General features: G+C 43.4%; 1 protein-coding gene across 1 annotated transcript in view; it reads right to left on the bottom strand.

The window, feature by feature from the left end:
• UBTD2 (ubiquitin domain containing 2) overlaps window positions 1-13,331 on the bottom strand; it is a 105,637-nt gene extending 92,306 nt beyond the window's left edge. The window contains exon 1 of the mRNA XM_045028335.1: window positions 13,160-13,331. Coding sequence (XP_044884270.1) covers window positions 13,160-13,229 — 70 coding nt within the window. The 5' untranslated portion in view covers window positions 13,230-13,331. The remainder of the gene's footprint in view (window positions 1-13,159) is intronic.
• Window positions 13,332-13,577: the final 246 nt, after the last annotated feature.

Raw genomic sequence — 13,577 nt, 5'->3', positions numbered from 1 at the left:
CTCTGCTAGAGAGAGTAAAAACTTGCAGGAGTGGAGAGAAAAGGAAAGCAGGATCTGCAAGAGAAATGCAGTGGCCAAGAGGAAAAGCACAGAGCAGCTGCTAAGCATCCTGTCGCGCCAAGCGGACTCTATCGAGTCACTCGTTGCCATGCAAGCAGAGCACTACCGTGCTACTCCCCCACCCCCCCGTCCCAAAGCTTTTTGCCTTGTGCACCAATGTCAGTTCAAACCCCCCTTCCCCAGCATCCAGGTTCTTACCACCACCAGCTGCCTCCAACACCTGTATGTTCACCAACCAGCCCTGATAACTACAACCCTTACCCTCTGCACTCAACCCCCATCACCATGCAGTTTATGCACCCTGAAGTGCAGGATTCATTGCACAGCACTCCAGACAGGACGTATGCAAACTTGTGACTGTGCAGTTCACTAACCCACACCCCTGCCCTCTTGTGTTCATGAAATGTTGTGCGTGTCTGTCTGTCTGTCAAGGAAGTTTTTTTTCTTTTCAATAAAACAATTCTTGGCTTTGAAAACAAACAGTCTTTATTATAGCAGATAGTGAAAGATACCTTAGCCCAGTAAAGAAACAGGCACTGCAAATCATTTTAGGGATAATAGAATAACAGTGTAAACAGTGCACTTCACTCCCATGCAAGGCAGCAAACATTACTGTTGGCTTTCAGCCTCAAATTCTTCCCTCAAGGCATCCCTAATCCTTGAAGCCCTGTGCTGGGCCTCTCTATTAGCCCTGCTCTCTGGCTGTGCATATTCAGCCTCCAGGACTTGAACCTCGGTGGTCCATGCCTGACTGAATGTTTCACCCTTCCCTTCACAAATATTATGGAGGGTACAGCAAGCGGATATAACCGCGGGGATGCTGCTTTCCCCCAAGTCTAGCTTCCCATACAAGGATCTCCAGCGCGCTTTTAAACGGCCAAAAGCACACTCCACAGTCATTCAGCACCAGCTCAGCCTGTAGTTGAACCGGTCCTTGCTCCTGTCAAGCTTCCCTGTATAGGGTTTCATGAGCCAAGGCAGTAACGGGTAAGCGGGGTCTCCAAGGATCACAATGGGCATTTCGACGTCCCCTACTGTGATCTTCCTGTCTGGGAAAAAAGTCCCTGCCTGCATCTTCCTGAACAGGCCACTGTTCCGAAAGATGCGTGCATCATGCACCTTTCCAGGCCAGCCTGTGTAAATGTCAATGAAACGCCCACGGTGATCCACAAGCGCCTGGAGAACCATAGAGAAATACCCCTTACGATTAACGTACTCTGATGCCAGGTTGGGGGGGGGGGGCGCGCCAGAATAGGAATATGCGTCCCATCTATCGCCCCTCCACAGTTAGGGAAACCCATTTGTGCAAAGCCATCCACAATGTCCTGCACGTTCCCCAGAGTCACGGTCTTTCTTAGCAGAATGCGATTAATTGCCTTGCAAACTTGCATCAACACGATTCCAACGGTCGACTTTCCCACTCCAAACTGGTTCCCGACCGACCGGTAGCTGTCTGGAGTTGCCAGCTTCCAGATTGCAATAGCCACCCGCTTTTCCACCGTCAGGGCAGCTCTCAATCTTGTGTCCTTGCACCGCAGAGTGGGGGCGAGCTCAGCACAGTCCCATGAAAGTGGCTTTTCTCATACGAAAGTTCTGTAGCCACTGCTCGTCATCCCAGACTTCCATGACGATGTGATCCCACCAGTCAGTGCTTGTTTCCCGAGCCCAAAAGCGGCGTTCAACAGTGCTGAGCATTTCCGTGAATGCCACAAGCACTGTAGTGTCACACGCGGCAGGCAAATCCATATCGATATCATCGTCGGACTCCTCACTGTCACTTTGGAGCTGAAGGAATAGCTCGACTGCCAAACGTGTTGTGCTGGCAACACTCATCAGCACAGTCCTCAGCAGCTCGGGCTCTATTTCCCACAGAAATCACGATTCACACACAGAGAGTAAAACAGAAAGACACTCACAATGGCGCCAAACGTTGCCGGAAAGACAGAATGCTGGGATGTGAAGCGATGCACCACGGGGCGTTGGCACAGGAAGCGGAATGACCCACACACTTCCTTCCCCTTCCCACAATACTCAGTGCCAAAATGGGACGAGGTGCTCTGTGGGATAGCTGCCCACAATGCACCTCTCAATACAGCGCTGGAAAGTGCTGCAAGTGTGGCCACACTGCAGCGCTGGTAGCTGTCAGTGTGGCCACACTCCAGTGCTGGTCCTACACAGCTGCCTGACCAGCGCTGTAACTCCCAGCGCTGCAACTTGTAAGTGTAGCCAAGCCCTTAGGGTAATTTTGAGGGCTGCCTTGTTCATTGGGTTCTTATGCAGAGTGATGTCATGTGACAATATCTAACCACTATGAAAATCTGCTGCTGTGGTACAGCCAATTCCACAGAGAATTTAGCTGAACAGTCCCTGTGTGTTAGCTCCTGAGAAGCAGATTCACCAGCTGTGCCAAATCTCTGTCTGCAAAGTCACAATATAAATGCCAAATGCTTATCATTATCATTGTAAGTAAATAAAAATCTTATATTTTTGGTATACAAAACAAAGACTACTTTAAAAGCCAAATATATATATAAAGCAACCTGTAGCTCTGGTCAGCAGACTTTCGGCATGTGAAAATTCATAGCTGTAGTGTCCAAAAATAATAAGATATCAATTAAGATTATATTACAAGTTCAGCAACTCTATTCCTATAATGTAGGGATCAGGAGTTTGGGGTCCAATATGGAGTTCCATTTTAATTAGCATGTATTTATGAAATTTAGCTTTTCCAAATGTCACTAATTCAGCTCCCATTAACAGAAATATAGGATTGCTACAATTGGAGAAAAGTCACAGTATAAATCTTTCAGGTCTTGAATTACATCCTAGCCACTTGCTAGCAGACAGGAAAGATGAATAGGTTTTTAAGGCCAGAAGAAATCATAGTGATTGACTAGTCTGACCTGCATAATACAGGGCATAGGATTTCATTGTATTAATTCCTGTTTCAAGTCCAATAGCCGTGCTTGAGATAGAACATATTTTAGAAAAACGTCCAATCTTGATTTAAAAATCTCCATTGATGGAGAATCCACTACAACCTTTGCTAAGATAGTCCAATAGTTATTTAAAAAGTTGTCTTATTTTTAGTCTGAATTCATCTAGCTTCAAGTTCTAGCCATTTGATCTTGTTCTATCTTTCTCTACTAGACTGAAAAGCCCTCATTATCAAATTTCTGTTTCCCTTGTAGATGTTTAGATTGTGATCAAGCCACCGCATAACTTTCTTTTTGATAAGCTAATTAGATCAAGCTCCTTAAGTCTTTCACCAGAAGGCATGTATTCCAATCCTTTAATGATTCTCAGGGCTCTTGTCCAAACCCTCTCCAATTTATCGACAACCTCCTTGATTTGTGGACACCAGAACTGGACACCATACTCCAGTAGTGGTCGCACCAGAACCAAATACTGAGGTAACGTAATGTCCCTACTCCTATTGAATCATTCCCTGGTTTACACATCCAATGATTACATTAGCCCTTTTGGCCACATTGTTGCACCGGAAGCTCATATTCAACTGATTATCCACCATGGCCCCAAAGTCTTTTTCAGACTCACTGCTTCCCAGAATAGAATCCCCTATCCCAGGGGTCAGCAACCTACGGCACACGTGCCAAAGGTGGCACGCAATCCAATTTTTGATGGCATGCGCTGCTCTGGGGTTCTGGTTGCTGCCCCGTTGCCAGCCGGGGTCCTGGTCCCCCTCAGCCCGCTACTGGCCTGGGGTTCTGCTCACCGAGGCTGGCAGGAGGCTGAGCGGGGCCAGTGGCTGGGACCCCAACTGGCAAGGGGCCAGCAGCCGGAACCCCAGCAGGCTACGTGCTACTGGCACCCCAGACTGGCAGTAGACTGAGCCACTCAGCCCTCCGCCGGCCCTGCTCAGCCTGCCACCGGCCTGCTCAGCCACTGCCGGCTGAGTAAATGGAACCCCAGACCGGCAGCGGGCTGAGCGGGGTTGGTGGCTGGAACCCCAGACAAGGATCCCAGGCAAGGATCACACTAAATTGATAAGATTTGCATTTTAATTTTATTTTAAATGAAGCTTGTTAAATATTTTTAAAACCTTATTTACTTTAAACACAACAATAGTTTATTTATATAATATAGACAGAGAGAGAGAGAGACCTTCTACAAATGTTAAGGCATGGGAAACTTTAAATTACAGTGAATTTGGCACACTACTTCTGAAAGGTTGCCGATCCCTGCCCTATCCTGTAGGAATGGCCTGCATTCTTTGTTCCTAGATGATTAACTTTATATTTGGCCATATTAAAATACAAATTAATTTGTGGCCAGTTTACCAAGCAATCCAGACTGCTCTGTATCAGTGACCAGTCCTCTTCATTATCTACCAATCGCCCAATTTGAGTCATCTGCAAATTACTCAGTAATGATTATATGGGATTTTTCCACAAAATCATTGATAAAAAATATTAAGCAACGTAGGGCAAAGAACTAATCCCTGCAAGATCCCACTTGAAACATCTATTTGACCATGTTACCTTGGTTATAATTACATTTTGAGACCTATCATTTAACTAGTTTTTAATCCATTCACTATGTGCCATGTTGATTTTGTATTGTTCTAGTTTCTTAATGAAGCTTTTGTGTGGTACTAAGTCAAATGCCTTACAGAAGTGTAAATATATTACATGAACACTATTACCTTTATCAACAAATCAGTTCTCATAAAAACATATCAAGTTAGTTAGACAAGACCTATTTTGCATAAACCCATGTTGATTGGCATTACATTATTCTCCTTTAATTCTTTATAAAAGGAAACCAGTTATCAGCTGCTCCATTATTTTGCCTGAGATTGATGTCAGTCTGACAGGCCTAGAGCTACCTGGGTCATCCCATTTTCCATTTTTAAATAGTGGCATAGTAGCTTTCTTCTAGTCCTCTGGAACTACCCCAGTGTTCCAAGACTTACTGAGATTAACATGAATGGTCAGAGAGCTCCTCAGCCAGCTCTTTTAAAAAACTGGGATGAAAGTTACCTGGACCTGCTGATTTTAAAATGTCTAACTTTGATAGCTGCTGTTTAGCAGTATTGGAAAGTATTTAATCATATGATACTAGTACATAATTTGCTTTCCCTCCCCCCCAGATGAGGATGAATCAAGAGTTCTCTCAAATATACACATCCTTCTAGTATATATATCTGATAAATGTGAAGGCCCTCCTGAAAACCTTTGGCTGTTGGGAGACAGCTCCCTTCCATCACAAACATTCCTCCCCCACCACCAAAGTGGAAAGATCTTCTCAGTCTTGGAGGAGAGTCACTGTCACCTTATCCAGCCCCTTTTAGGAGTCCTCTGCCAGGGTCTTAATATTAGCCATGAAACCAACCTCTACGTCCAGTTTCACTCTGAGTAATGCTTGGAAAAAGCTATGAAGAACAGAAGAGTACTGGGGGTTGCCTCTAGAGCCTATAACAGAGATTTGCGTGATAAGATATAGGTATAAAGCAGTAATGCATGAAGCCTACAGACCTGACCCTGTAAGACAATAGCTCAACATATGGATATAAGACTTATAAAGCTTTTGCATAAGTAGTTTAACCAGGAACAACCTTAAGACAGCATAAGACAGAATTCTGTGATAAGTATGACTAAACTGCTGACAGGTAACCACAAAATACCAATTAATGCACGTTTGGTTATTTTAGTATAGGAACATCAGCAGAAGTTGAACTGCAAGATTGCCTTAGTAACCACTGATCTATATGCTAATAAGTTTGAGGTAACTAATATATTAACCTATAATATGAGAATACCCCAACATTATCAGGGTGAGGAAATTTAGTTATGGACCAAAGAGGCTGGACATCCTAATGAATATTTACCAGGGCCACCAACCCTACAATAAGCTAAACCATGGCCTAAGCAGTTGGGATCTTTTGGCATGCCAGATATGTGATAAGATCTTTGTGGACCATCAATTCTAGTCTCCACAAGGATGATGTGAGTGTATGATTGCTCCAATGCTGGATGTATGGACAATTCTGTAGTATATTTACCTACTTATTTGGGTTGGAGCATCTGTGCTTTTATTAATTGAGTTAATAAAAACTACTGCAAATTCAAAAAGTTTTTCTTCAGTGTGAGTGTTGCTCCTGTGCACACCAGGGTTCCCACATTAATAATAATTCTAATAACTCTAGGCCTGATCTCCTGATGAGACCCTGCCAAAGGACAGAGTGTTGATTGGGGATTACTAAAGAATCAATGTAACTAATATGAAACCTACAGATCAGGCAACAACTCACTGCAGGAGGAAAGAGTATTGCGTCAGGTCATGTTCAAGAAGTTATTGGCTATGTCTACGCTGTTTTAAAACTGCAGCAGTGAGTCTCAGTCTGAATCTACAGACTCAGGCTTGTGCAATGGCGCTAAAAACAGCAGTGCAGACTTTCACCTCCATGGGCTTCAGAGCCTGAGCTGAGACATCTACACTGCTGTTTTTAGAGCCACAGCGTGAGCTCAAGTCTACAGACTTGGGCTCTGAGACTTACTGCCCAGGTTTTAAAACAGTGTAGATATACCCATCCTGAATCTGACGAGACAGCAACTTGGGGACATGCAACTTCGGTGAACAATTAATTTGTGGCTTTATATAGCAAGTCTTCATAGGTTGCAAAACAGTCATCCTATAAAGTAATTAAGAGAAAACTTAAGCCATTACATCAAAAGAGTGAGTTTTAGGGAAGTAGCGATAGTAAATGAAAAACAATTGCTTAAGAACGTAACTGACTTTTTATACACAATGTATGATAAGTTCAAGAGAGAGACTGGGAATTCTTTTATACATAAGATCTCTCAAGTACTTCAATCCTTCTTTGCTTATAAAACGCAAACACTGCTTAAGGGTAGGGTTTTTTTTTAATTATTTCATTTAAAACAAGGACATTAGATGAAAGGAAATTTTGGAAGCTTGATTTTAAACTACAACGCCAGATCAGCTTTAGCTATCTAGAACCTATTTTCCACTTGCAAAAAAAATTTTGTGGGAAGTGACCCAGTTTACTTCTGAAATCAGATTTTTATTTCTTGGGAAACATTTCACAAGTACTCAAACCACTAACTTCCAACATGCAGCATTTCACCTTCCTTAAAAAAAAAAAATCTTTCTGGCAAAAGGAATTATTGTAAAGTCCATATAATTTTTCTTAGCTAAATTACCTGAGCAAGACTTGAGCTATTACCACTTTACTAGGATGTTTGGAGCACTATACTGGTGGAGTTCTCGTTAACTACATGAACTGTGTTGCAACTTGTGACTCAAAATATTACTCAACATTGCTATGAAGGAAAAAAATATTCTTTGCTGTAATAAAAAGGGATCAATCCTTTTGAAAAATCACAGGAACAGAATACTAATTGTGATACCTTCGCTCCATATCTACTATAGTCATAAATCTTTAAAGCACCACTAATGTTTCATTTATTATATTTACTTAATATTCAGTGGTGGAGGATTTTGCTGCATGCAGCACTGGAAACCCCAAATAGAGTAATCAAGCATTTGTTTATTTCTATACTCCAATCAGTAACTGAACTCAAACAATTGCTGGGGGAGGGGAACGATGCAAACAAGCAAATTAAAAGAACAGTTGTATTAATTAGTCTGCTTCTATTGACAGAAGAGATGACACCTTATTTCACTTGGTGAAACAAGACTGAAGTGATACTGAAGCAACTACATAAACCTAATCTGGCCCATTAGTTTGTTAAAATGATACTTATACTTCAAAAGAAAAATGTTTAGAGACTGATTTCAGAAGTGCTGTGCACAGCAACTGCAGATGCCCTTGGTTTCAACTGGTGTTGTGTGGATGCTCAGCACTCCTGGAAATCAGAAGTTCTAGGCTATCTGAACAAGAAATGTTAGACTGATTTTGGTACAAATCTCTGACATACTGACTGTCGTACAGTTTCCACAACATTCTTATGACAGATCTAGGGCAAATTATAAAACTCTCATTTCATGTTTAAACTTTTCTTACTATGTAGCTTTTTAAAAGTAAAACTTTTAACTATATTTTCACAAAATTCACAAAGAAAATGACATACCAAAAAGTATGATGAAAGCCAACAGTATATGTCAACTGTGAATTCAAGACTCTCTCTACACTGGTACACAGTGTAGAGAATGATGAAGTAAGCACTTTTTTGTTTCATACAAAACAAATGTACTATGTACTGGCATACACTAGTTTAAGGCTTAAAATAAATAGCTAAAACAAGCCAGATTACATTATATGGAAGTAGAAGACCCTTTGCCTGGGTTCTGATATAAAGGGTGTGTACCAAAAAGCTACTGACCTTTCAGTCAATAGACCTTTCTAAAAAAATCTAAGCTAGCCATGGTTGGAGCTACTGTATTGGTCAGACTGTGAGAGACAAACCTCTGACTACTTAATACGCGAACTCCCATAGTCAGTCTTCAACAAACATTATGAAAGCACTTATTGTCACCTCAAAACAGAAGTGCTCACTGCAATGCTACACTACCATCCAATAAAGATATTTTAAAATGTTTTTTTCTATAGTTGGACAAAGTTTAGACCAAGGGCTGTAATAGGCCTTCCAGTGCTTTCGGGCCAATGGCACCATATTAAGCACTGCAGTAAGAATTTGCACTCAGAACAACATCCCAGTGCGCCAGTTGAGCATGCAATCACCTGCTTCTATTTGTTCCTGTTGCCACCACAAGTTGGAGGCAAAAAGAGAGACGACAAAGGTCAAAACACAACTACTGGAGTTTTCTCTCCCAGTGCAGAAGACAAGAACTCCAATGGGCAGGCTAACATCATGTCAGAAAGAGAACAGCAGCAGAGAGACAGCTGCAGGCCAAAGACTTAATCTGTAATGACTTGTGGTGCCCATATTTCAAGAAGTTGGATCTCTTGCCTTCTCTTCACTCTATACAAATAACTGTCTTGCTGAACTTTGCAGACAAAAGAAAGGCAAGACAAACTAACATTGCACAATGCCTAACAGAAAAGATTTTAACAGACTTACCAGAAGAAAATGAAAAGGGAATTAATTTCAAAGGATAGGAGGTAAAATAAATAGCTTGCATGAGGGGATGGGACCCAGATGTAGCATTTTGGCAAGAAGAATTCTTCTAAATGTTTATGTAATGGTGAACCAAGCTGAACATAATTTGGTGCAGATCTTTAGAAACCCTAAAAGCAGGCACAAAAATGTAAAGCCCTCCATTATTTAACCCCAGATCCATTATTTGAAGTCAGCTCATTTGAACAGATCAAATAACCTGTAGTATGGAGTGGCTAGGGATGAGAAATTTCTCACCAACCCACGTTGCCCAGGGCTGTAAAAGCTCACCATGATTTTTAACAAGGCATATCGAAGAGAAATCTGAGAACATCAATTGATGGGTTTTTATGGAGTACTGTCCTGATTAGTATACATCAATCATCCTTCTTTTCTTCTTTCACATTTCTCCTGGAAATCCCCCATTCCATGAAGACCGACTATGGTAATGACCACATATCACTGTTTTACCTCTGCTGGCTTTTACACAGTAAGCATTTTGGAGCAGCAATTTTGTTTATACTTGTTTTAATCTGTTATAAAGTATTGTATAACACTATAGTACTATAAAAAAGTACTAATAATTGAAAAGCTGGAGCTAGCCTGGGGAGACCGTTCCTCTTCCAGTAGGATGGGCACAGCAGTGCCTGCTGATGACCAGATATTTTTGTTAAGTAAGAGCCTGCTCTTCCTATTGAAGTCAATGGGAGCACGAGTGGGCCTCAGGCCTGCACTCCAGAATAATTTATGACAAAGACACATGTGCCAATATTTCTGGCCAGCTGATTGTGTAGGCGCACACATATGTCTTAATGAATCTACTCTAAGGATCAGCTAATTTAAATATCTTGCTGACCTTGAAGTATGCTAATTGCTCTACAGCAAATCAGAAGAGAAAAACTGTATTTGATCAAGCCATTTTAGCAACTTCACTGAGCAGCAATGGATATATAAAGTGCTAGTGATTGCTTAAAGAACTCCTGAGACTTACAGGAGGAGATGATTCTGATCTGAGTTACACTGACTTAATCCTACAAAATTTCATCATCTTCCTTGGAATTATTATAGATTCAGACTGGTGCAACTGAGATCAAGGTCTGACTCTGAGAGTCCTTCAGGATCAGGCATGTTATCATCATGGTTAACCAGTCTCATCACTAGTAATATTAGTTCATGAAGCAACTGTTCCTTTCTTTAGGAGAAAGTATAAAGCTTTGCAACAAACAATTATCATCATCATTTCAAGTATCGGAGGGGTAGCCGTGTTAGTTTGGATCTGTAAAAGCAGCAAAGAGTCCTGTGGCACCTTACAGACTAACAGACATATACATCTATTAGTCTATAAGGTGCCATGGGACTCTTTGCTGCATCATCATTTCAGACACTGGCAATCCAGCATTTAACACTGAAGTTTTGGTTCTAAACTATTTTCCTGGAGTTTATGATATGGCCCTAGTCACTTGCAACAGGCTGAAAGGTGGATAACACTGTACTAGATCACAGAATCTGAAATTAGAGACTGAAATGACCTACTAGATGATTTAGCCCATCCCCCTTCTAATGTAGGATTGTTCCTTATATTATATGCTCTACTGCTTTGGCCAGTTCAGTGTCAGATGTCTCAAGTCAAATTCTCTTGAGACACCAAGAGTCAGATTTACCACAATCATTTTATAATGTTTTAGATTCAAGAGTCAGAAAAGTTGGTCTTTGATATCTTGACTGATAAATTATGGTACATTAAAAACATATTTTGATGCACTTTCAGCTTAACTATAGCTACCTTAAAAAAAGTTAACATTTCAAAATAGGGTAATACACACACAGTAGTAGGTAGTTTATAAATATATTTTCATTCAGTCCCATATAGTTCAACTGAAATATCAGATCATTTACATGAAACAGACTCGGAGTGCATAATCCTTAGAGTCTGAGCCTGCCCTCCAATATGTGGTTTGCAATTGTGGGCTTGGAAAATCCAGTTGCTGTGCTAACGCACCCAAGCACAATAGGCTATTTGCCCCAAAATACACAATGATGCATGCTGTGTAACCTCAAGCAGAAGCAAGTCCTTACCAGCTAAATCTGGGACACTAAACTTTACCAATTCCATTGAAATTGCCTGCCTCACACACTACCATTGAGAGTGCAATGATATGGCATTACACTCTCTGCTGAAGAATTGTAACATATCTTGTCGATACTGTATCTAATCCACTAGATATCAAAGGTGAGATAAAAGTAAGACAATTCAGAGTCAAGGCTGTTTCTGCAACCTTGCCTCACTTCATAATGCTTAGTTACTAAACAATGGCTGACATTGCATGGATGTGTTGAAAAATCCAGGCCCCCTGTAAATAGTATTAAAAGCTATAAGACAGCTTTTTGTTGTAAATGTTCTTGTTTAGCTTTCAACATGAACCTGTCCTCACATCCTCCTAAAAACTCTATTATTCGTTGTTAACTGGTCACAGCTAGTTTGGTATTGAAAAATTTGTTAGTCTATTCACTTCTCTCCTAAAGTCTGAAAAAAGTTGACTTGGAAAAAGCTACCCAATTCCCATTTACTTTAATGGGAATTGTGACACTAAATCTTATGCAGCTTTAAAAAAAACAACAGTAGGGGTTTATTTAAGATACACACATGGTTCAAAGAGCCACTGATGTGAGCAGGCAGCTGCTTCAAAAAGTTGTTTTAAGATCTGTACTTTTTATATTTTATGCAATATATATAAAACAACAGCAATGCTAAAAATGCTCCATCACTTGGGTCATTTGAAAGAAGACAAAACAAAGCAATACATAGTATAGTGTCAAGAACAAAGTTGCAGTGGCAGGGAGATGATTTAGGTGACCTAATAGGTCATATTTCTATATTTTCCTAAAAAAAAATGTGAAGTAGTTAAGTACAGAGACTATTTCCATTGCAGCATTCTCTCTCCCCTCCCCTTTAAACAGGTATGTAGCTAACATGATAGATAAAACACACTGCTTCAGCACTTAATTTTACTAAAGTGAATATTTAATGCCAATAATTTAAATGGGAGAGGGGGAAATGTCCATCTTTTATTGGAAAGCAGAGAAAGGCAAAGTAATCAGGAGATAATCCCCAACAGCTAAATTATTTTCTATGTACTGAAACAATGGGGGTAAGTCCCAGGCAGAGAATGGAGTTCAAACATTACTTTATAGGATAAAAACCTATGCAAGGCAGCACTCTGATCAGCCCACTGCTTTGAGTGCAGCATGATCTCCACTGAAGGGACACACGTTATCAAGAAGAGTTTCTAGTGTCTGGTATTGGTTTTAGGCTAATTATGGCTTTGTATGGAGGGGAGAGAAAAGCTGAATTTTTTTTTAACACTGACAAAAATGTTTCATTTCTATTATTTTTAGCTGCACATATTTGAAAACCCTCCGTAAGTGCTCAGGGATGGCCTCCCAGCAAGGCAGGGGAAAGGGGGTTAGTCCAGCTGGCCCCCTCCCAAAGCCCTTTCCAACCCTGCAGAACTGTGCAGCCGAAGGGCATTTTTTAAAGATCCCGCGGTTCCTAGGATGCTAAAGCGCCGAGGCCGGGCAGAGTGAGTGCGCGGCCTGGGCCGGGGACTAGGGCTGCTTTCTCCCCACGCCCCTACCTGCCCTAGCGGCCCGGAGCCGGGCAGCTGATGGCAGCTGACTTCGGGAAAGTTGCAATGAAGGCGCAGGGGGCGAGGCTCGCCCAGGGGCTGCCCCCGGAGGGGCGAGCGGGGGAGGGGCACCGGGGCCCCTGGGGGGGAGGGGACTGTACCCCTGGGGGGCGCTGAGGGGCCGGCCCGCGGAGGGGGGCTGGGCCAGGCTCCCCTTCCTGAATAGCGGGGGAGGGGATGGAGGGCCCGGGCAGGGGGCGAGGGGCCCCGGAGGGGCGGTGATGCATGGCGAGGCCCCCCAGGGGAGCCCCTCAGGCCCGAGTGCCCAGGGGGTCTCCGGGCTGGGGAACGGGGGACCCCGCGCAGTCCCCCCCCCCGGCCCCGGCCCCGGCCCCGGCCCCCTCTCACCTCCGGTGCCGTCCGAGTTCTCGTTGAGGCTGCCCGAGGAGTCGTGATGGGAGCCCACACACCCGCCCATGGGGCCCGCCCGGCCCGGAGACCCGCCGCTCCCCGCCCGAGCTCCGCCACCGGCCGGGCAGGCGCGATGGCTCCGAAGCCGCCGCCGCCGCCTGCTCCCTGGCCGCCCCGCCCCGCAGCGCTGCGCCGCGCCTGGGCCCGCCTCCTCCTCCTCCTCCAGCCCCGGCGCTGCGCCTGGCCCGCCTCCCCACGCACCCGCCTCGGGGAGGGTCTCCCGGCCGCTCGCTCGCTCGCCTGCTCAGCCCATAGTCCTGGGGGCCTCAGCCTGGGGTTACCAGCACCCCAGCTCTGTTCCCACCACTGGCAGAAGCCTCCAAGCGCCTCCAACCCACTACACCCACCCACCCCT

Source organism: Mauremys mutica, chromosome 8 (assembly GCF_020497125.1).
Source record: "Mauremys mutica isolate MM-2020 ecotype Southern chromosome 8, ASM2049712v1, whole genome shotgun sequence".
In the NCBI taxonomy this organism is placed as follows: domain Eukaryota; kingdom Metazoa; phylum Chordata; order Testudines; family Geoemydidae; genus Mauremys; species Mauremys mutica.
Note: the sequence above shows the minus strand (reverse complement) of the source record. Positions and strands in the feature narration are given on the sequence as shown.